The sequence below is a fragment of the Heliconius melpomene genome, chromosome 18 (genome assembly GCF_056956725.1).
Source record: "Heliconius melpomene rosina isolate 202511_hmr_F chromosome 18, ASM5695672v1, whole genome shotgun sequence".
NCBI classification, from domain to species: Eukaryota; Metazoa; Arthropoda; class Insecta; order Lepidoptera; family Nymphalidae; genus Heliconius; species Heliconius melpomene.
Window position 1 is genome coordinate 11,523,835 of NC_140406.1, and position 25,542 is coordinate 11,549,376.

At 35.5% G+C, this 25,542-nt stretch overlaps 3 protein-coding genes and 1 long non-coding RNA gene across 7 annotated transcripts in view; 2 read left to right on the forward strand and 2 right to left on the reverse strand.

Moving 5' to 3' along the window:
- Tdg (Thymine DNA glycosylase) overlaps window positions 1-3,730 on the reverse strand; it is a 44,468-nt gene extending 40,738 nt beyond the window's left edge. For 2 of the 4 annotated variants that reach the window (XM_085201452.1, XM_085201450.1), the window contains exon 1: window positions 3,256-3,727. In XM_085201452.1, the coding sequence (XP_085057578.1) occupies window positions 3,256-3,278 (23 nt within the window). In that variant the 5' untranslated portion in view covers window positions 3,279-3,727. Of the gene's footprint in view, window positions 1-2,710; window positions 3,184-3,255 lie in introns of those variants that run through there. The other 2 variants (XM_085201448.1, XM_085201449.1) reach the window with 2 other exon arrangements.
- Window positions 3,731-3,846: 116 nt separating this feature from the next.
- On the reverse strand, window positions 3,847-5,176 carry LOC146529592 (uncharacterized). Its single transcript, XR_014878986.1, has 2 exons — window positions 4,826-5,176; window positions 3,847-4,288 (listed from the first exon to the last, which is right to left on the reverse strand). It is a non-coding gene; the product is annotated as an uncharacterized LOC146529592 (long non-coding RNA).
- Window positions 5,177-11,459: 6,283 nt separating this feature from the next.
- LOC146529593 (uncharacterized) lies at window positions 11,460-18,432 on the forward strand. Its single transcript, XM_085201771.1, has 5 exons — window positions 11,460-11,983; window positions 12,071-12,174; window positions 12,510-13,046; window positions 14,039-14,132; window positions 14,773-18,432. The coding sequence occupies exons 1-5, from the start codon at window positions 11,876-11,878 to the stop codon at window positions 15,553-15,555; spliced, it is 1,626 nt and encodes a 541-aa protein (XP_085057897.1). The 5' UTR covers window positions 11,460-11,875; the 3' UTR covers window positions 15,556-18,432.
- A 2,522-nt stretch (window positions 18,433-20,954) lies between these two features.
- LOC146529594 (hexokinase-like) overlaps window positions 20,955-25,542 on the forward strand; it is a 31,358-nt gene continuing 26,770 nt past the window's right edge. Inside the window, exon 1 of the mRNA XM_085202442.1 lies at window positions 20,955-21,103. The gene's annotated coding sequence lies outside the window, so the exon portion shown is untranslated. The remainder of the gene's footprint in view (window positions 21,104-25,542) is intronic.

Here is a 25,542-nt window from a genome sequence, read left to right on the forward strand (position 1 = left end):
TGCTTTTTTTTTGTTATAAAGCAATGACTCTAGTGTTATAGTCCTAAAACCTTCGGAAGACTAAGATATGCAAATTACTTTTGTTAAATTACTAATTTGTCCTAACCTTGAATGAAATGGAATATTTTTTTATAAACAGCTAACAGCTTTTGTAACATATACAAGATTTTAAATAGAATATAATTAATAAAGAGATTGCTATTTATGATTTAATTTGGTTTTATAACATTTGTCAAATAGTTTACAGATATCATAGAAAATTATCAATTTTTTTGCAATAACTATATACAATATGTGTCTAGTGTCAAAACTGTGGGTTATGTAAAACAAAGTGTAAAGGAGAAACCAAGTAGTGTATTGTCATTACAAACAAGTAGGCTTTAACTCATGAACAAATGAGCAACACTGTAACAAATTTACATAATGAGTGCCACTCAACATTTTACCTAATGTGATAATTTTAAGATTTACATTTAAATTTTAGTGACCTCGGTTAAGTGAGAGTAAGAGTGGTGTTGTCAGATGAATTTGAGTATTTTTGGTTGTCTCATTGCATTCTGATCATTTATTGGGTAAATAATAACTTCCATGGTAATTTTGCATATGAATATCAAAATTTCTAAAATATTAATTTTTTATTAATGTTTCATTTACAATATAACTTTTAAATAAAATGTTAGCCATTTGTTTTGCTTTAATGTTTAATTAGAAATAAATACATGATAATATCAATTTCATCCTAATTAAATATAATTAAATTACGTAAGTTACCACAAAAGAGTTCTATGGTAGGTAAGGACACATTGTCAACTGTGGTGAGTCACAAAAGAGTAGGTATGTCAGCGCAGCTAACACCATGCTACAACTATCTCACTATGAGTAATATCAACAGCATATATTATGTGTGTGGCTCAACTAATTACTTTCAAATGAAACATAGTGATAAGTTCTGCTTTAGTGCTAAGTATGTGATATTAACAAGTTCAAATTCAATCTGAAGTTGAATCAAAATTTGAAAAATCTCTCTAAAGAGATGCTAACAACAAAAATAACTTGGAACAAGAGAAGAATTCAATTCAATGTAGCTTGAAAAGAGTGAAAGGCTTAATGGTTAGAGCGCTTGGCCAGTTTCCAAAAGACACAGGTTTGTATTTGGCTATGCTCAAATGGAATTGAACCTACAGTGATGCATTGCTGCACCACAATGGCCTCAGCTAGTATCTTAATAATTTGTAGATGGCAGTTACCTTGTCTTTACAAGAGTAGGCCTTTGCTCGTAAAGCATTTCAAGTATTTAATTATAGCTTGCATACTTGCTCTTTGTGCTATACATAGCACATAACCAACAAAGTACAGAGTGAAATATCACTGTGCTAGCTTTACCTCAAGACAAAACTGTTAATTAATAAAAGTTATATCAAATTTTGTTAATACAATATATTCTGCTCATAAAGTAAATCTGCCAAGATGAATATACTCAATTCATTAGACATTATTAAAGTCCACACTAAGGATAGAAAAAGATTTTAGAAAGAAAATGTATTGTAACAAGCGTATAAGATTTATGTGTACAGCTTCCTAGTGGTGCGGGTTTGAGTCCCGCTATGTTCACATTTTCATTTCAAGTTTTCTTTAATACAAGAACGTATGCTCGTGATAATTAAGGATAAAATTTCCAATAATGATTTATTTATAAACACAGCTAAGAGGAAGACAATCAGAAAAGTGAATCTGTGTCACTCACACAATTCAAAATAATTGCATTAAAACTTTTATTGAGTACTTGGCAGTTAATTAAATGATGATTATTTTAAATGATTAACATAAATAGTTATTTAATGTCAAATTAGTTGTTAAGTGGCTGTTGTGGTTGTTAATGTAAACATATGTTTTTTATGACTCAAGGACATTGCATATTATGATTGGTAAATTGAATCAATTTCATAATTTTATAAGCTTTAAACTTGAGATTGTTTGTATTATGTACTTAATATTTTTTTTTATATATTGTTGATTCATTAAGAGTTTGGTGTTTATATGTAATCTGTGATGTAGTCCAAAAGAAAATACATGAAATGTTTCTTATTTCTAATTAAGGTTATGTTAATAAAGGTTTAGTGGTAATAATCATTTAAGATGTCTAATAGCTTTTATTTGAGGTCAACAAAGTACAAAGAACAATTCTAACATTTTGTATTTTTGAATGGTTATTAGGGATTCAGAATAAATAAACTTTATCTTATTTATGGTTTTGATAAATATTCAAATGAATAAATAGTATTAAAAATAATGAATATTGAACACATACTTAAAATTCTCCATGAATAATCATTATTTGTACTGAAATGATAATAAAAGTTTAGCTTGTTTGGTATACTATCAAGTAAGTGGCAGTTCAGGTTATTAATGAACATTCTTTTGAGTGACAAGCCACATTCATAGTACAGGGGCTTCCATTATTTATATACATTGATTAACAAATGTGAGGAATATGTTTATGTTTCATTTTATGAATGAAACTTGCATGTACAGATGTAAATGGCAAGTTTGCAAACAGACAACTGGAGATAAAGTATAGATTGTATGTTATACAGTGTGATGTACACAAGTCAGTGCAGGTTGATAGTGAGTGAATATTACTTGGGGGTGATGTTGGGTCTCACTGCAATAACTGTGATTGCATTTCTACCACTAGCTACTATTTATTTACCAATTGGCTTGAAATTGCTGCATCTAACGTCTCATACGCGACACGGCGCGCCTAGGTCGCCTCGGTCGCCTAGGACGGCTAGGTCTCCTTGGCAGGGGAGTCACAACGCACGGAACACATTTCGTTTGTCACACTCTGCTCCAAGTAGCAAATCGATACTCTCGGAACGTTCGGGCGCGTTAACATTTCATCCACTACACTCTCGACACACACTTATGGCTCAAATCACGACCTAACCTCAAAATGCACATTTCGATCGACGGTAAGACGGCGGATTCGCGAGTCGCGGTTGCACAGCGGCAGGCGGCACGGACGAGGCCTCGGTCGATCGTGCCGTGGCCCGGGGCGCTCGGGCTCACAAAGAGCGGGCGTGCGGAGTGCGGGCGAGCGCTTTGTCCGCTGCAGGCGAGCGACTGTATGCCGTGCAGCGTACGCCGCGCGCCCCCCTACCTACCTGCGTGCTGCACCGTGCACGCGCTCGGGCTCCGCGCACAAAGGGCACGGCGCGGCGTCACGCTCGGGCGCCGCGCTGTCGCAATACTCACGGCCTGGCGGTGGCGGCGTCCATGGCGCCCGGGCTCGGGCAGCTCAGGCAGCGCTCAGTGGGCGCGCGCCGAGGGCCCCCGTCGCTCCATGCCGTGGGCGCACATACACTTCCACCGCGGCACTCCGATGCGCGTACAAACACTCCGCGAGCGATGTTTTGTTACATCGGTTGACTTTTCTTTGAAAAATCAATATACATTTTCCCAGAGTTAGATAGGGACGAGTCGATGTCCAGCGCAGGTTACGTGCGTGAAGTTTGCGAGCTTTTTTAGCGCACCGGTGTTACCAACATTTTTTTGGCCATTTTTTTGTTCGGTGTTGTGATTTTTTTTCTAGTGATTTGCGCACAACTTCGCGTCGGTCGCGCGCCGCCGGTCTCGCACAATACCCGTGCGCGCGCCGCCCGCAGCGCTCGCAGCGCCGCCACGTCTCGATGGCGCCAGCGTTCAACTCGCGCCGCGCGACTACCGACTACTGAAGTACTGATTGCAAGTGTAATATTGTACTCGTTTCGATATGTAACTAGTGTTTGATACTATTATTATTATTATTCCCTCCTTAGGTACTATAAGGAAAATAAAAACACAATATTTATTATGTTTTTTATTGATTGTTTATTTTATATCAATGCGATGCACCATATTTTAATACATTATATAAAAATTAAATAGATTTTATAAGATATATATAAGTAAAAATAAAGTAGGTAACAGGAATTAGTTAAGGTCTTGCAAACAACAATGCTTTCCACGTCAGTAGTACTTGCGGCTCGGGTTAAGTTGGAGGAGTTGAATCTCACTTTAAATTGAAAAAGTGAAGAGATCACACCTCCACTTAATCCTCAACGCTTAATATATCATTAGGACGCGGTGGTTGCAGTGTTCGTGGTGGTCGAGTAACGCCGTCGAGCAGTTGGAGGTTCCACGCGTGAGCTGGAAAGATAGATCTGGCAGCATGTGTTTTTAAACTGTCATGATCCCCTGTCCAACTCAGACGTGAAGCCTAACAATGAGTGCCGTCGTCTTGCAGCTTCTGAAATATAAATTGAAACTATTAGCAAGATTCGATATACAAGTGTGGTTGCTCTGTGTGACAATCGCGGCGCGCGCCCGTTGCGGAGCCACTCGGCGCGCTATCACACGAAAAGGTGCGGCTGACGTTCTCTGATAAGAGCACTGCTTTTTCCCCTCGCGTCAGCAAGCCGACGTCGCTCTGTTTCGAATGTATTCAACGCTTATTGGACAGAATTAAATGAGGATAAATAGTTTCCATGCGATGTGAATAACGGCCGGCCTCATGGGATCCGCAAACACATGTGCCATTGGACCACCATATGGTGTTACGTAATCATTGCTTATAATTATTGTGACACTGTTTGATACGTCTCTATCGAACACTAGGACGTGCAAATTACCAGAAAAAAATATTTAAATATAATAAATTTAAGCACTGAACCATAAAGACGAAGCGATCACGTGAGCCGCCGAGATAATGACTACTTGAAAATGGAAATATAGCAATCACTAAACATTTGTAAGAAACGGATATGTACTGAGCACCCTTAGTTACCATGAGTCCTGAGTCCACGCGAGTAGTCAATCTGAATCACAGCGCAAACTTCGATAGAGAGTCGATCGATCGATGGTCCCATATTTATACACTCGATGATATCTTTCGATACGATATCAGGTAACTGACAAAAGGTATGAATGTCCACCATGATCGTGATAAGATTTCATATGACGGGAATCGATTGGTCCCCGTGGTTCGTATCGGTATCGCAAACACTTCACTCCACCAATCGGCAGGGCATCTGTGATAAGAGGTGCCGAGGACGCCGCGTCACCGCGCGTAGGGCTCCGCTGGCGGCCGGCGCTCCGATCGGCGCTCCGACCACGCCGCGACGCTATCTGTTAGCGACTGTTCCATCACGGTGCCTACTTGTTTACAATGGAGATATACGTTTATTACGTTATATCTCGTTGGCAATAGATAATTTCACTATTTTCATCTGCAAATACACTACGAGTTTAATATGTAATTGTACTTGTTAACAATCAACACGCACCGCGCTCTAAATCCTTCAATAATGCACGCCTACAAATATATCTCATGATGGTTCTCGATTTAAAAGAAACTCCATAATTACGATCAATATGTTCTTTGTAATTTATAATATTCTTATCAAAATATTAAAAATATAATTCATATGACTTGCACTATCTTTAACAGTTGGCACGCCAGCGAGAGATCTCCATGAGGCATTAGGCATAGGCCTCATAGAGATCTAAAATAGTAACGAACGCCGATTTCAATAAATTTAGACCTGATAATTTTTAAATCGTACGTAATGATGAATTTTACTAAAATAAATTACATTTTACATGAAATATCAAAATTAATCCATATAGATTGTAGTCGCAATATGATAAGACATATATAAAGATTTACTACATTAGAATAGGTACAACTGTGTGATAGTACGTGGAAGAATTTCGACATGGCAGATAAGGTGCAAAAGGCGCGTATCAAACGGTGTCATTTGATAAGACACGCGGCGTGTGCTTTCTGGAACACTTGGCGTCTATAGACAGGTGGATTTATATGTACATACGTGTAATGTTATATTTCAGGTCGATTCGAAACTAACAACCCAATGTTCATTATAGAAAAATAGAGAAATATTCCTAGCTAATTGTGTTGGTAAAAGATTGGTTTGTTCTTGTTTAATTATTTTAAAATATGATATGTTTTAAACAACTCATGAAAAAGGTAGCTAGGTACGTGACGGTAGTCCCACGTGCGTTTATATTGATAGAGAATCACATTAAATGTTCATGGAAATACTTACATATTTTTTACCTTCATACTGATGCATAGAGCTGGGTATGTTGACGGAACCTGGGAACCTAGTTTTAAAATACTTCACTCACTTTGCTTCGCTTTGCCTCGTTACCAGAGCGAGTAAATTGAAAATATGAAATAACTCATTTCTCCGAGTGGGAATCGAACCCACATCCGTTGACAGTCGCAGGGTTGTGCCACTGCGCCAAGAAGGCCTCATATTATGTACATACATATATGTATAATATATACGCTTTATACTTATTTAATATCTTACAAAAATCATTAGTTTATAGATACATCTACATCATTTTACAAGAATTATAGATCTGGTAATAAAATATTCTTTCACTTTTTATAGCAGAGTGTCCTTTATGATCCTTTATGATCACGTAACGGCAGTGCTAAGTGAAAGCAATATTTGCCTTGAAGAAAAGAAGTTCGAGCAACAATCGGAGACGCCGGGTGGTGCCCAGGGGGGCGGCGCGGGTGTGTACGGGGGTGCGCGGCGGGCGGCGGGCAGGCCGCGTGGCGCGAGGGCGGGGGCGGCGGCGGGCGAGGGCGGAGGGCGGGCGGCGCCGGTCGCGGCCGTGAACTGGAACTTCGAAAACTTCCACCGTATTGTGTTTACATTGAACTTTGTTATGTGGGTTAAAGTTAAGCCAGAGTTCGTCGGCGTGTGTGGCGCTCGTTTCACTAGATTGCAAAGTTGACTCGCAAGTTTGTCGTATCGATTTTCATCTTATGTTTATCAAATGTTTCAAGGTTCCGGCTTTGAGAGGTCATGTTTGAGTTCAAACATTGTAATATATTAGAGTATTCTGGGAAATTTACGATTAATATGCGGTTTATGCGTATATAAAACTTTGTTGGCGTGGCCGGTCGGTTAGGCCTACTTGACACTCAAATAAAACTTGCGTGAGGCTTGTTGTTAAGATAACACCCCAACTCGCTCTCAAAAAACTTAAGTAAATGGACCTACAAGCGTCAAGCCGTCCCAGCCTTGGTCTATTTAATCTTAATAATCTATAGTTAATTTCCTTTACTTTTTAATATAAGTAATAAAATATTTATTTTCTACAATAGAGTATTAAATATTATATTATGTCTATATTATAATAATTAAATGTGAAAATCTTTTTAATGCGTTTTAATGTGAGTTTTGTAAAAAATAATAAAATTAAAAATATTCTCATGAGATATTAAGTAACTTCTTAATAATGATGATTCTTGAACGAAATCTATTGTAAAAATAAATTATGTAAGCGTTAGACGTTAGTACCTACTACAAAGAAATAGAAAATAGGTGATATAACGAATTTGATAGAAATGAAGTTATGGTGTAATTAAGAATATATTGATAGCACTAGTAATTCAGTGAAAATCTAAAATCGTGCAACTTACATCTTACATCTAATTTTCTCCTAGGAATATCATTACACTATCTTTGTATCCTCACCAGCTGGAGTACAGCTTTATTTGTGCAAGAGTTAACAGAATAATTGTCAATTGGAATTATGACTAAGCTCATCACACCAAAAACGAAAATCACTCGGACACATTTGTTTTTATTGAAGATTGTGATATAACAATAATATAACCTAGTTATGGACGTAATATTCTGTTTTTTTAGCTCACACTGTATCTCGCATATAGTAGTGAGAACCTAGTGTAAAAATTCTCCGTTTCCTGGTTTCCATTGAATTCTGGAGCAATGCTTGTTGAATGGCGAAAATCAACGCCGCGCCTTGCCTCGTTACCAGAGCGAAGAAGTAAAAATATTTAATATTTAATTCCTCAAATGGGTATAGGAATTAAAATACAAATTATTTAATATTTTTGTATGGGAATCGAAGTCACAACCTGTCACGTTTACAGTCGCACTTGCACTCCTGCACCACGACTGGCCTTAATTTTCTTACCATGGGTCAACATTAGATATAGTCATTAAAGTTAACAGTAACAGTTGTCGCGCGGTGGTCGGCAGGTGGTGTCGTAACGCCTGCTGTGTCAGTGGTGCTCGTGACGCAATTCGCGGATGCCCTCTGCCCGTCGCCGATGCGCAATCATTCATTATCAGCTTATGTGCTAGGAAAAAGAGCACAATGCTCTATGAACATGATGCTTGCGCACTAAATGAGTGTTTATTTAGAAGAGACTTTATTTCTGTTTGCAAAATTTACATAACCTTTGAAAAGTTATGTAATAGTAAACTTAACTTAACTTCACGCTTTATTTCTATAGAGATATGTAGAGTTTAGATTAGTTAATTTAAAAAAAAAATGTAAATCCACCTAAAAGAGGGCAAATATGTCTTAGACCACATGAGTGTATCTACTTTAGCAAATAAAACACACAAGCAATTATGATTACTTAACTCCCGCATACAGCAAGGTAGGCAGACGGAACCTAGTGTTAAGATAATCCGTTCCCCATTTTCCGCCGAAATTTCGAAACATTGTGTGTTGAGTGGAGGAACTCAACACCGTGCTCGAGTTTGTTGTTACCAGAGCGAGGAAATGAAGAAACTAAATAATTAATTCCCTCGAGCAGAAATATGAACCAAAAACCATGGCGTTTACAATGACACGCTTGTGCCACTGCGCCACTACGGCCTTAATAATGTAAAAAAAATTGAACAAGATTCAATGAATGAAATATTAAGTATAAAAAATTAAACATAAGAATGACTTCAATGTTGTTATTTATTTTGTAATGTGAAAAGCTTCCGCATTCATTCGTTGATCGTCATGTTGAGAGATGAACGAGAGATCCAAGTTGTGCGTCGATGAGAATAAAAAAAATATTAATGACCAATATTGATGATATGCATTGTGTATTCCACTACAGGTAGAACATGATATCGTGTGCTGTTTCAGTAAAGTAATACAGCCTCTATATGTACCTCAAAAATCTTAAAAAGACAAATAAAATATTGATTCTACTCATCCATGTTATGAAAAGAGTAGAGTAGACTACCTATCTAATGATTTGTTGAGAAAATGTGTAATGTTGCCGTGAAAAAAATATTGAAAAGAATAGGAAATATCTATTATTCAATTGCATCCACTCTGTTGATGTTTCTACAGACAATATATACTTCTAGCTTTACAACGGCTTCCATAAATAATTAGGTACCTATACCTATCATTCAATATGTAGGTACCTACTCCAGGTTTTCTATACGATTGCTGTTAAGAGAATCACAATTGCTATCAACATGAGTGGAATATTTTTTCCAACATGATATTGGAGACTTCATTAATATTAAAAGAAAAATTTAATTGGGTAATTCTAATTTGTAGGTACGAGCAACTGACCATTAGACATGTGTAAACATACTTATACATTTACTCAAACAATAAATTATACAATATAAAGAATTATACAATATGACTCCATACATAGATAAATAGTGAAAATATAAATAGTAGGAACAATTAATAAGTATAAGAGGTTCTCCTTTATTCATGTAAAAGGAGTGGCCGCGGCTCGCGATATGTCCACTCCACGGATATCAATTCGAGCCACACCTGGACCTATTTTTTGGGTCTCTTATCAAATGGGCCTGATAAATACTAACAATTCACACACATTAAGGTTAAGAAACTATACGTTAACTACGCGATAACCTACAACTTCTTTGCTGTCGATTTTCGATTAATATTACTATTAAGAATTTTGTATGTTATAAATTATTAGTATTATACTTGTTTATGTATTTTTTTCCGCAAAACTTTTTTATATGACATCAATTAAAACATTTTTAAATTTTAGCATAATAAAAAATAAAATGTAAATTTCTACGTAAATTGATTATTAAGAAATCAAATCAAATCAGCTTTACGCTGTATCCCGCACACATTAGAGTAGGCAGAGGGAACCTAAAGTGTTAAGACACTGTGTTCTATTTTCCGCTGAATTCTGAAGGCATTGGGTGTTGTGGCGCGGAACTCAACGTCGGGCTTTTGCCTCGACACCAGAGCGAAGAAATTTGAAATATAAATTTAAATAAATATTTCATATTCTCAAGTGGGTATCGAACCTACAACTAGTAGGTTTTAGAGTCACACTGTGTAGTCCTCTGCGACACGACTGGCCTCAAGTTAATTAAAATCTGTATTAAAAACAAATCTGAGTTTCCATCTCTAACTCCGTTGGAACTTGGAACAAAGAGGACAACCTTTCACATAACCACAACTAACATTTTTTTCCAACAAACCGTCTTCGTACTTTGAACGTTTGACATCTATATCTATATATTCTTTATTACACGAACAGTCTAGATTATAGTTGGCAAAGGTAAACTTATCACTAACAGAGATTCCTTTCAGCCACCCGGGGTATTGGACTTTTGGAATTTGGAACTCTTGGAACCGCGTGACACGACGATATGTACCTATGTTCAACCATATTGAGATTCGACTCAAGTAAGAGTAGTGAAATGTTTCTAAGCGTCACGATACCTACAATAGTACTTCACTTTATCTCGTTTTTTACACTTTATTTGTTGAAGGCGCACGATAAAGATAAAGATAAGTGGCAGTCGACGCCTTTATCGCTGGCTATCGCGAAAGAGCTCGCTTCAGGAAGTTACGGTATGCCAAACTGAGGTAAAATCATTACTAAATATACTTTCATTTATATTCATTTAACAAAATAACTACAGCAAGCAAAACTAGTCAAAATATTCAAGGTTATTAACCATGATATTGTAGGTATTATGTGGAATATTACAAAAAATGTGTGAAGTAGTAATTATAAAAATGAATCAGTTGAAGGTTAAACGCAACGTTTATGTTCTTGTCGAATTTTGAGTAAATTTAACAATTCAAAGAATGAAAGCCATAAAGGATGAATATGTGAATTTTATAAATTTTGCTTGATTTAATTTAAATTTATTTATTTAATGGGTAAAGCAAGTGCTTACTATTTCATAAAGACCTTGGATCAAAATGTGCAAGTACGTATCAAGTAATTACAAAATAAGTAGATAAGAGTTACAATTGTACCTATTTGTGTAATTGTTTAATACTCTCTTTATCATCTGCTGCGCCTACGCAGCTGTGGCTGTCAATTTACTTAATATATCACATAATTTTTTATTTTACTTAATACATTAATCGATTGATCAGTTCTAATATATTATTGTAGTCATTCTAAATTACGTTATACTTGGACGATAAAAACTATGACATACATTTGTAACCTACATCAAGGGATGATAAGGTATTCCTCGTATTTATGAATTATGTATTAGGCAAAATATCCATTCGTCTGTGTTTATATTTAGATTCGAGAAACGATGTCACTCAAATGAGTAAATAATCACAATTGTTTTATAAATAATAATAATATCTTTAGTATCGACGGCGTACAATTGGGCGAAGAATGTCTAAAAACAGAACAAAAGCGGTGAAGTCGAAAGTCAAGTTTACAATGTTTTGAATATTTGCAATTTAACTGGAGTAAGTTAACTTTACAAACGTTGTGTTCATTAATCAAAAGTTTGGCGCAGCCCCTGTCGCGCCTGCCTTCCCCGCCCACCCCCTCGTCTGCTCACTTCGGAACATACCTACGTACGCGTATAGCGCTCTACACATTTGGGTCTCTCACAATGCACGGCGCGGCGCGCGCTAGCTAGCAACACCGGCGTTCAGGTCAATATTGACAAATGGCTGAATTATCTGTCACTTTCTAGCAAAAGAGCATAAACATCGAGCATTGAGTGCCAATTTGTACATAATACATATAAATATTGTTTTATTTCAAAACATGGAGGATATTTGCCGCCTCTGTTCTTCCACGAGTTTTGTTAATAATTACATTTTCGATGAAGGGAACGCTCTGTTTTTAAAGATGTCGTTGTATTTGCCGATTAAGGTAAATAAATATTATAATTTGTAGTATTGTTCACATGTTATTTAGTATTTACTTGCTTTTGGCTTAATATGACACAAATATCTACAGGTGCAGAAGGATGACCGTCTTCCACAAAAAATATGCGATAGATGCAGTTGCAAAGTGAACGATTTGTACCAATTTTGCAACGAGTCCATTGAAGTTCAAAACAGGTGAGCTTCGCGCACGACGAGTCAGCTGCAATTAGATTTATGGGCATATTTTACGACTTTTCATTCATAAAAATCTCGTGTACTCCGATATCTCTGACGCTATTTATGAATTTATGTTAAACTAAATTTGTTTACCTTTAAAAATATGACATGTTGTATTATGGTAATGGGGTAATATGATGCCTACATTATTTACATAGGTGAATGAGATTTACAAATAAATCAATTAAAAGACGTCAAAGTTTTTTAGTAAACACTTGTTTTTGGATGTTTAATTTTTTATTACATATTGTGATCATACCTTATATTGATTATTTTTATTATAATCATTTCAGATTAAAAAACCTTCTGTTAACAACACAATTTCTTGTCAATAAAACTGTGGATGTGAAAGTTATTAGACAAAATTGTAAATCTCCTCCATCACGCAGCTATGAACAAAGCACACAGACAGAAGAATTTGAGCTTACACTTATTGTAAAAAGTGAACCAAGTGTACCTCCACCTATTATTAAGAAAGAAGATGATTTTTTTGATAGTAATGATGTGTTCACACATAGTGACTTACACTCCGACAACAGTGAGGAGTTTCTTATTGACATCAAAAAGAAGAAAACTGAGAAAGGAAGTAGTAACGGAGTCAAAGTTGGCCGGAGAAAATCAAAGCCTAAAATTGATAAAAGCATGTTAGAAAATAATAGTTTGAATGTAATACAAGACCATCTGGACCTCAGTCTAGTAAAGGAGGAAATAGAAATGAAACCTACAGTCTTGAGTGCAGGCGGTACGGGCAATACTAATGTGGAGGTGTTTATTTGTTGCATGTGTTTCACACAATGCGGATCGCGCGCTGAATTGCTAACACATTACAGGTATATTCTTCAATTTATTTCTATGTCTCACATAGCATGGTAGGCAGAAGGAACCTGAGAATCTAGTGTTAGAACATTCTGTTCCCATTACTTCCATTGTCCACCTTCCACCGAATTATGGAGGCATTGCTTTTTGTGTCGCGTAACTACCCTGTGCTTGATACCAGAGTGAGGAAATGAAAATTATGAAATACTTCCGCAAATGGAATCAAACCCACAACCTGTCTGTTTACAGTCACACACTTGTGCACACCTAATCCTTGACTGGCTTCAAATCATACATTTGTGTTTTTTTACTAATTCAGGATACACAACTTTTATCCCACATTGGTAAAAAAAGAACATTGTCTTGATACTAGGTTTCCTGTGCCTGCCCTGCAATATGCAAAATATAGTGTGAAGTTAAAAAACATATTAAAATTATTTTTAAATTCTTGTATTTAAGAAAATACTTTTATCAATGGTTATTTTGAAACTTGTTTAACAAATTATGTTTTTATAAGGTACTGTTAGCACACATGGCGCTCACCTGTAATTAATTGTGTAATTAGTTATTTTATTTAATTATTTATTTATTTGTATGGTCAAATTGTAATAATTGCTTTTTTTCATTTTACACCATATCTTACATATATATCTATCAGAGAAGGCAAAGAGTACTTAGTGTCATGACACATTGTGTTCGAAATTCTACTTAAATTCAAAACAATGCATGTTAAGCCTCAGCCTATTCTCTTTTAGCTTCCCATACTATCCCTCATACAGTAGAGTAGGCAGAGGGCATTATCGAGACGTTGCGTTTTGGGTGGCAGAACTTAACGCCGCTTATTGCCTTATTACTAGAACGAGAAAATGAAAATAATTCATTCCCGAATGGGACGCAACCACAACCGTCGCGTTACAGTCAGACGTTGTGCCACTGCGCCACTACGCCACGGTCTCGCCCTAATACACAAAGTAAGTAGTGACATAGAATGTTCTCGTGGTTCCAGGGGGCACGGTCGCAAGAAAAAGAATAAGGAGAAAGCCCCACAGCCGCCGCCGCCCCCACCCGGCGATGATATCAAATGTCCTAGATGCCAAAAGGTAATATCTTTATATATCGTTTATGCCAGATTTTACATGCGACTTCGTTTCCGTAGCTAAATGGAACTAGTACCTGCCATTCTGTGTATCTCTTGATTGCGAATTCGATCAGCTAAGCTGACTTCACATATCCTACGAAGAAGTCTCATCTCTACGGCATTTATCTTTCTTTCATTCTTCTTCTGTAATACCCACATTTCGTTGCCGTATAACAGCGTCGGTACCAACACTGCATTCTGTACGGCCAAACGTTCAGCTGTGCTGACATTTCGCCGACTCATCAGTGAAGCTAAAGCTTAACGAAGCCTATTACCGGCAGCAACACGCCTTTCCACATCCATCTCTACAGAACATACTTTCCTCGAGAGAGCGCACAGATAGAGCGCTTGATTTCTCAGCAAGTTGCAAATACAAAAAGTCTTTCCTGTTCCAGCGCCTCACGCTTTTACAATCAAATATTATAATTAACAGCACATAGTTTACACTTCAGCCCAGAAGTTGAAACAATTTGAACAATCCATAATTTATATTTTTATTTTCTAGTGTTTTTTTTAAACTATTCATTTATCATATATCTTGACAATTTAAAATTGCTTGTAATGGCGTATTTTAAAAAGGAAAATTTTGACTTTGACCGCAGAAACTGTCTCCAAAGGAATGGAACAAGCACTGGAAGCGTCACTACGCGCGCGACACGCAGCCCTTCCGCTGCGCGCTCTGCCAGGCCAGCTACCGCGACCACTACAAGCTGCTGGAGCACGGCCTGGCGCACGACGAGGCCGAGCTGCGCACCGCCGCGCCCTCCTCCGCCGCGCGCTACCTATGCGACGCGTGCCCGCTCGCCTTCGTGTTCCTGCGTGCGCTGCTGGCGCACCGCGCTCTCGCGCATCCCGCCGCCGCCGGCGCGCCCCCAGCGCTGCGCTGCGCCCTCTGCGCACGCTCCTTCGCGCACCCCAATTCGCTGCGGCGCCACGCGCGTTCGCACACCGGCGCGCGCGACCACCTGTGCGCCGTCTGCGGCAAGGCGCTGTCCTCCCGCGAGCACCTTAAATTCCACCTGCGCGTGCACAGCGGACACAAGCCGCACGCGTGCACAGTGTGCGGGAAGGCCTTCGCCAAGAAGTGCAACCTGAAGTTGCACGAGCGCGTGCACTCGGGCGAAAAGCCGCACGTGTGTTCGCACTGCGGCAAGGCGTTCTCGCAGCGCTCCACGCTGGTGATTCACGAGCGGTACCACAGCGGCGCGCGGCCCTACGCGTGCGCGCTGTGCGGGCGCGGCTTCGTGGCCCGTGGTCTGCTTACCATGCACCTGAAGACCGCGTGCGTGGACGCGCCGCCCGCCACCAGACACCACCGAGCGCCAATTGCCCCCCTACCGCCGCCCCCCCTCACGCACAAACTAGAAAAGACTTATAACTCATAAACTATTTTAAATTTTACTTTCTACTTCACATATTTCAATCGAACAATATAATAACTAATATTAAAAAAATATAACAATTTTAACAGTGACATACTTAATATAAGTAACTAATTATTTTATTAAAGAAGAATGATTGAAGTCACACTATAACATGTAACAAATTATGAAAACTAAAATATTGTATCGACTTTTTCAAATTAAAAAAGTTTTACACAATTATCCTAAATTTAAATATTATCTTAACACTTGACGTCGCGACGTTGTATTTCCTGAACACGTTACCTCATAACTGAGTTAGTTTATAAACTATATTATATATCTTGTATTTTTTCTTTTAAAAATGGATTTTTTATCAAAGAGATAACTTAATCATAGTATTTTTTTTAAATATGTAAGGTATTTTTTTATTTGGTTTTATTTAGGTATCAGCTTCACGCTGTATCCCGCACACAGCAGGGTAGGCAGAGGGAAACTAGTGTTAAGACACTCCGTTCCCCAACATCTGCCGAATTCTGGAGGCATTGCGTGTTGAGGGGCAGAACTCACCGCCGCGCTTTGCCTCGACACCAGAGCGAAGAGATGGAAATATAAACGTAAATAAATATTTCATTTCCTCGAGTGGGGATCGAAATTATTTAGGTATCATTTTTATATTTACAGTTAAGGTTGTCGGTTCACTTTCAAGTTCAGTCAGTGAGTCAGATCAGTTTCAGTGAATTCTTTTCATTTCCTTGCTCTAATAAAGGCAACGCCGTTGACTTCCACCATTTAATACTTAACACGTAGTGACGTAATGTCGAATAACTTCAGCGAAAAGTGGAAAATGCAATGTCTACATTAAATTCCCCTAGCACACTGCTATATGTGGGATATAGACACTTATATTGTTACGCCACTGCAATACGTACCTAACTATAATTATAACAATAACATACCTAATATTACTGCAATCGCTAGACGAGCGTAGTCACGTGATATACTAGTTTATAACTATGTAGTAGTAAATAGTTGTAAGGTAAAGTGCCTCTATTCGTGATAAGGTGTCTGTCGGTCTGTTTGTATTTGTATATTTATTACTGTTTATTGTCGTGCTCGCTTTGAACTGGTTTACCGCTTTTATTATATGAATTAGATAATCGTTTTATGCCTAAATATGTTTATTACAATTTCTGCTCGGATTAAAAAATTGGCGTCCTTACCAGACAGTTTTTTTCTATAGCTTTACGCTGTATCATGATAGGCAGAGAGAAATCTCATCATCATCATCATCATCAACAGCCATCTTTTGTCCACTGTTGGACATAGGCCTTCCCCAATGAGAGAAATCTAGTGCTAAGAAATTCCGTTTCTCATTTTTCGCGGAATTGTCGAGGCTTTGCGTGTGGAGTGGTGAAACTCAATGCTGCGTCCTACTTTGTTGCCTGAAATTAAATGAAAATATTTCACTCGGGGGTGTTTGACTCCTCGAGTGGGGATTGAACCCAAAAGCGCCGCGTTTACAGTCACACACATCTGCCACTAAGCTATGACGGCGCTTCTGCGAAGACGGTTCTATATATTATGTTTTTATTATTTGTAATAATAACCACTAAATCCGTACACCGTAGTTTATGTTTTTGCCTTAAAATCTATATATTAAATTTTAACTATAAAAATGAATTATATTTTTAAATTAAGAAACTTGTAAAACACTATTTGGCTTGATAAGAAATTGCAAAGACAAAACTAAAATTTGTATGTTCAATAAAAAGGTTATCTTTAAGGTCAATGAACGAATTTTGTGAATGTGAATGAGTTGCTAAGTTACACACTAATGTTATAATAATTACTTATGTTAACAAACAATAATAATACAACATTTATTATCAAATTAGGTTTAGGTGATTATTTTTACATTAATGACATCAAAATTTTTGAGACGTGTGACTTACAGTTAAATAACGATAGTTGTCGGTTTGATGCCCACTCGGGGGAGGGAAATATTTAATATTTCAATTTTCTTGCCCTGGTATCGAGACAAAGCGCGGCGTTGACTTCCACTACTCAACAGGCAATGCAAACAGCATTTCTGTAACACCATAAAAAAAACATTAATGCAATTTACAGTAGAACATTAATTTGGCACACAGGCATAAGTACTTTGTTATACCGATTTTTTATTTCGTTATAATTATTACGAAATGTATATATGTATTCTTTTATAAAAATATATTTCGTATAATAAAAGTGGTATTATTTTTACAGTGTTATTATGTTTAAGAATATTTGAGTAATTTCTTAATAATAATCTGAAAATTATACTTTTATAATGTGGATGTTAATTGATTTTTTGTTTAGTTTGTATCCTTATTTTAAAATCGCACATTGCATACACACGGAAAATATTTTGTTATAAACAAGCACGTAGGAAGTGGTAAGTGGATTAATAGATAACAAGGAAGTATTTATTTGGTCTGGACATTTTAATTATTGTTTGTAACAAAAATATTTTATTAATATAGATATGTGCTAATTATTAAGAATATTTGAATATAAATGAATGAGAATAAGTAACGGTTCACATTTTGCACATTTCTAGAAATCAAGAGTTTTTCAAGGACACAACGGATGCGTATTTTTACACTAGAATTTATAATTATATTATTGTAGTTTGGGTAAATTATGCTGCAAGAGTTATTTTTTTTGTAATGAAAATTTTTCTATTGGCATATATTTTGGGAACATCTTGGCAAAATCTTAATGTATTGCGTTTTTTTAAATCTGCCTGTGTTTGCATTGTGTGCAATTGTGTTGCTGATTCGTTGCAACTTTATTTTTATGATTTTTTTTCTTCTGGTCTAATGTGGTTAATTTTTTAAATAAAAATATAAACTATCATCCCTTATGTTTCATTTAAATCTAAATTGCCACACATACCTTATTTTTCTCAAGAAAAACATAATAAAAGTGGAAGTAAATTAAATGTGTTCCGCCACTCAATGCCCAATCACCCAATGCCACCGTAATTAGTAGGTTCTCAGGATTCCTTTACCTACCTTGTTGTATGCGGGATGCAGGTTATAAATATCCTGCTTTGCGGAAAAAAAATACTTATTTATTTTACAAAACTAACATTAGTACAGTTTATTAAATAATTAAGTTTGTCTGCTTGGTGATAGTTGCTTGATAGTAGCGACTACACACGGCTACAGTGTCGTGTCTGTGTAGAGCTACCTGCGGAAAATGATAACGTTTATTGTTAATCAATCACATTTGAGGAAAATTATTTTATTAAATTATAATATAATCTTACGCTGTTGAGGCGCAGTTCGCATGTTAGTGTTGGATGAGTGTGAGTACAAATACTTTTTTTCTTCTAGTATTTTTTGCTAGCTATTTTTCACATTTTATTCCTAGTGGGGTAGCCGGAGAAAACTGGACGCACAACGCTACGCTTTCTACATACCTCTTTCGCCTCCTCCACTGTCATTTACCCCACCAAAATATGTGCGGTCCAAAATCTGTGAGGTCCTCATGCTTTTTACGTGACTTTTCTTTGGTATCTCTGTAAATCTTACCATATGATTGTACTAATCCCGCATTACGTCGTTTCTTCATACCTATTTGTAAAATATTTGGAAGATGAAAGGAAGATGATCGTAGTAGGTACTTACAACGTTAACATTTACAATGATATGCGGTGGCTGTGTGCTTATTCCAAGTCAAATTCAAATCGGTCAAACCAGATGAGAAATTAAAAAAATGGCTAGTGCAAGCGGGCGAAGTCGCGAGCAGTTTGCTACTCGTAGTTACGAATATGTATGGACATAATATATATTTTGTCTAGATGCAATTACCTGAATATATTTTTTACATATTCTCATTAAAACTCTTTAAATAATCATATAATTAATTAAGAAAATAATAAAATAGGTAGCTGCTACTCAGAGATATGACTTTCATTATTATTTTACAAAGTAAATATTTTTTTAATGATAATTTTGTTTAAAACAATAAACATAAAGTCGATAACGTGTGATATGTAAAAATATTGTGTAAGTATAATTTCGCAGAACTTGTTTAATATGAACTTTGTTACGTAGAATGCATCTTTATCTTATTTGAAATAATGAATAGGTACGTCTGAGAGGACGAGGGCGTGGCCATTCACGAGTCATTTTATACTCTATCACTTATAAAAAAAACTATAATGCTAATAAATATAACAATTAAAAGCAATTTCAAATATGTGACTGCAGTATTTGTAGATATGACTGAATTATTTTCATTTCTCTCTCCATCCCGTAATAAGTAATAGCGCGATGTTCAACTCCGTCTAAAATATAACTTTTAGTACTGTTTTAAGAGACAGCTGTATTCAACTTAGACTTCACCTTCCTAAGAAAAGTGCATTTCGTTGTTTAGAGTTTTGGATTTGCGTTGGATCTCGCTATTAGAAAACAGTAAATTTTGTAAATAATTCATCAATTTCTGAGTGTGTAATTGATGAATCTTCCTCTGGATAGTCGGTGTTTATAAAATCTTATTAGGAATGTTTATTATATTTGTTATATTCTTAATTTACTTTAATTTATTTTTTTATAACTTGAAACATTTATTAAATACTTTCTCGCCCATACATTCCATTTCATCATTGTATTTCTTCTATAATCAATTAAATTACAGAGTTAAACGATATCGAATGACGATTTCCTGCATAGATTGCATTTTCCTGTACTTCGACGCTCGGCTTTAAGCGTTAGCGACAATTTTTAAAAATATTAACAGACCATGACAAAAGTCTATTTGGGTGGAACACCCGCGCCTGGTGCAGTGAAGGTTGTCTCTAATTCAAATCTATTTTGTATATAACTAAGTATTGTTAATTATTTTTTTGTCGAGTCGATTTTGATTAAGACATGACTAAGATTTTTTTCTCAATTCAGATCTGTCGCGAAGAAGACAAAGAGGAGGCTCATTAACTTATGAGATGTTTCCTAATTTTCGTTTTTTTTTAATAATATTTTTAATAAAATAATTTCATCAAATTTAATAATTCTGAACACAATTCAAAGAAATGTTCTTACAAAATCAATAAAAACTATATTGTTTGTTCAGTTTGGGTTTCATATATGAAAAAATAAAAATTTAAAGTAGTTTTAACTACCATATAGTTGTAAACAAAACTATCATTTAAGAAAGATAACCTCATCATTCATGTCAACCCAAACAATCTTAATTTCTAAAATGTACAGCTTGATACTTTGATAGTAGTAGAGTTTGCCCAAAAGCTTCTTTCTCCAAGAAGATGACCCACCATAGATCACTAGCAGCGGTATTAGGATATATCTTTTAAACTAGAGTCGAGAGATACAATATTTAAGATCAGCCATCATCGTATGTCAAGGGCTATCTTTTATCAGTGCTGCGTGTTGTCCGCCGTCAGTGCCCGCGCCGCCGCCGCTCGAGACGTACGCGCGTACCGTACATTCATACTTACATATTATTATAGATACGTATTTTATAACGCCCTTGGGATCTATTTTGATTATCGCAGCCAGACCCACGTGTGAGTATTATATTTTTATTGATATTACACGTTTTATAGTTAAATATTGATCTTTTTGTTTTGGTTTATTAAAATTACTAATACGATTTTTCATTTTTTTTCATAATAAAACTTTCTAATGTAAAATTTTCTAACAAGATGTTAAATTGTTTTTAGTATAATGTAAAGTAATGCTTATACTCAAACAAACACACACACAGAAATATGAATGCCTAATTTTAAATTTAATTATTATTATTATTTTCTTATAAAAAACAAAAATTATGTAATTTAGATTTAAAAAATAATTATTTATATACACGTTGTTAATAGCGACGGCATTCTACAATAAACAGCGACTTGTTAAACTTAAACATTATTTGATGAGGCCGATTTTTCGGCGCGCGACGTCGACTCCGGTATTTGAAGTTACGACATCGTATATTAATTATCGTATAATTAACTATAATATGAGCGGTAGCGATTAACTAATATAAATAAACAAACTATTAAATTGTATTAAAACAAAGGTAAAGCCATTGGCTGTAGCTAGCATCAGCTCGAGTTGGTTGCACTTATTTAAACTGTTATTTGTTGTTGGAATAAGTGTTTAAATAAACTTACATATATATAATAATAATAATGTTATAATTTAAAAAAAAAAATCTTAAAAAAATCTTTTGAAATTATAAAATTTAATTTGATATAATGTATTCTATTAATTACTATGTAAATTGTAGAGTATCATATTTATGTAGACTCACAAAATGTTATTATTTGAAAAATGTCAAGTAAAATTAGCAAAATTTGATCAAAATATGCTTAATATCAAAATTTTGTTATTATGAACATTTCTCGGTATTTGAAATGAAATGATCTAAATAGAAGTTTATTAGATACTTGTAGCGGACGCGTGATTCTCATCGTCAGAGGCACTCGGTGATTAACGAATTAAAACCAATTGTACGGCACAGACAGAATAAAAATGCACTAAATATAAATATATATATTGTTAATCGTTATTATCTTTATAAATTACACGATATACAAATTACTAGCTATTTATTTGTTTTTAGTTTTTGTAATCTGCGGTTTTTCAATTTGAGTTTTTAGAGAGCATTGAGTAAGTATTTTTACTCGACTGCGCTAAGTAAAGGAAGGTCGAAGAATAGATTCCGACTGTTAATCCTAATATAGGACATGTTTTTTCTCTTTAAAATTTTATGCATTTGTATTTTGAGTTCTTTTAATTATTTAAGATACAATTTATTGCCCTATTTCAAATATGTATTTATATACATACACATATTGTTTACTGATGATGTTTATTTTACGAAAATATTATAATAAAACTAGTATTTTCAATTATCAATGTTATAATAATAAAAGAATAATGATATAATAAAACATAATTCGTGTTTTGTATATTCTTATACGTATAATATAAATAATAAATATATAATATATTTTATATTATATTAGGCGAGTAAATAAAAAACGATGTTAACTCACGATTCACCGCACGTAAATCACACATTGCATTAGTCGATGTAAATAAACACACCTTTGCTATAATTTTGAATAATTTTCATAATATTTATTAGTGATTTATGCGAGGAAATGTACATTCAGCAAATAGTGATTTGCGGACGCAGGTGCTACTAGCCTTAATTACTGCATCTAAATAAATATATTATTATTATGTAATATTAAAAAAACTCTACCATTGCTGAGTCACTGACAGATAACCTCCATCTACGTTTTATAACGATAAAATCTTACATATTTCCTTGAGGAATATAGAGTAAGGAAGAATTTTCTGAAATTCTCCTGTGAGGATTCCTCCCTAATCCCCTTTTCTCCCGTTCCCGTATACGCAAAAAAGGGAATTATACGTTTTATAATTCCCGCAAACGATGTTGCAGGCGTCATTAAAAGTGTTATCAAACTTTTTATTTTGTTTAAGGCTCATCGATAATACGTCTAATAAAACAAGACGTAATCAATATCTATGTAGGTAATTATTTACTTTGCGAATACTAATAGTGATTTTAGGCATTTAAATTTTTAATTAAAGCGAGTTGCGTCTAGAATGTATTGTTGATAATAAAATTGTATAGTTTTTATATTAAAGAATGGAAAAAGCAGCTTCACGCAAATTTCAGACACTCCGCTCTACTTTTATAGCACTGCATGTTGAGTGGTGGAACTCTACTGTCCGGTAACACCGTGTTTTTCTACCAGAGCGAGAAAAATGACAATATTTTTTAAACATGTTCACGTCCCCTAGCAGGGATAGTAGGTGTAATTGAACCTACTAACGTTGCTCTTATAGTCAGACGTTGACAAGGTCATATTTACCTATATTAAAAATCTTTAATTGGTTTTTATTTTTTTTGTTTTTCTCAGTTTAATGCTGTATTCCCCATGTAGCAGGGTTGGAGCCTAGGGTCAAAACACTCCGCTCTGCACTTTCTGAAATCCCAAATTTTGAAAATATCGATATAAGTATAATTACTTAACATCGATTAAATGGTAACTGACGTTCTTGATTGTTGCTTAATAATAATATAGAAAGAAAATTTGCATTCGTTTGTGGGTTTGCACCAAAGTACTTACAAACGTATAGAACAAATTGTTCCATTCATGGTGTTTCCTGAGGGTGGAGTATGAAGTACGCAAGTTTCCCATAAAACCATAAATCATTGTGGCTTGATTGCGGCTGATTGACCCAATCCTGCGCACGTCGCGTCGCTCGGCCAATTTACAGGGCGACGCTCACGTGGCAGCCCCGAGGGAACATTCGCGAGTGCAATTTAGTAAATATTTTTTATATATTATATAAAAAATGTTTCCCAGCTTCTCCCTATAAGGCATTGTTTTTAATTGCACTGAAACTGATTTTTAGCTTGGAATGGTCTTAGGTCAGCCTCCAAAAGCAAAAGTTCCTTTACTCAACACGCAAATTTTGAAGTTTAGTCAGAAAGTGGAGAACGGAGTGTTTTAACATTAGTTTACCTCTCTATGCTAGGCGAGAAAAGTTGCAATTTTTTTTAAATATACTTTTTTTATATATATTTTTTTATAATAAGGAGGCCGTTATGGTGCAGGGGAACAAGCGCACGCTTGTGCGCACTGTAAACGCGAAGGTTTGTGGGTTCGATTCCCACTCGGCGGAATGAACAAAGGTTATATTTTATTTTCCTTGCGGTGGTAACCAGGCAAAGAGCGGCGTTCAGTTCCACCACTTCCTACGCAATGCCTAGAGAATTAAGCGAAGAGTAAGGAACCGAAATGTGTGAATGGGAACAGTGTCTTCACTCTAGGTTCCCAGTTTCTAACTGCCTCGCTGTGTGCAGGATACAGTGTATAAGCCATACTTTTGCATCTCGATATTTCTCTGAGTGACTTCTGACATATAGAGATATTACGTTTTAGTTTGAATATTCCTGGGGGATTTAATATCAATATTACCGTTCGACTGCGCAACAATGGCGTCGTTTGATTTCATATACTTATGAATACTTATTAATTCAATTCCATTAATTCAATATTGTTGATGTGTTTTATTATATCTGTAGAGACCATTGTGTGTGTGTGTGCAACAGCACACTATAGAGCTGTAAACACGATGTCTGTCGGTTCAATTCATACTCGAATGAATTATTCTTATTTCTACAATTGGGAATTAATTATTCTTTCCTCCCTCTCCTAACAAGATAAAGAGATGAAGTAAAAATTGGGTGAAAAGTGGGGAACAGAGTGTCTCGACAATTTACTGCTGTATGCGAGTTAGTTAATACAGCGTTAAGGCGAAAAAAAGGATAAGTAGAGAGATATAAGAAGACTTGATGGAAAATAATGTAAACATTTTAAATGATTATTTTAATTTACATACTGGAGGTGTATTACATCATTGCACATGTCTGTCTTTGTCTGTAAACAATGCATTAAATAGATATTAACTATATATGACAAAAGTCATTAGGCACAGGTTCTAATGAGTACATTCACGTGGAAATGAAAATAGCTAAACATCAATTTTTCCTTTAATATGTTTTTTGACATACATAAAACAGATTATTGATATTAAATTTAAATTAGATTAGATATTACCTAATTGAATTTAAAATGTAACAAACGTTTTGATGTTTTTATGTAAATAATTAAAAAGCGAGTCGTTGCGTAGGGGCATAAACAAGCTCTATAAACTCGGCAAGCCGCGGCGTTGTGTTCCGCTATTCAACAAAAATGGGGAACGTAACATCTTTTTTCTTGCTGTGTGTGTGAAGCTGTTTTCATTAATCAGTATTTTATAAATTAAATACCAGTATGTAACAAACGCGACGACCAACAGAATATAGAGTGAGTATTCAATCCCTACTTAGAATGCAAATGTCGTCGGCGGATTATAACGTCGTCGACTGGCTAAAATATTAATAAATGTCAAAACGCGTACC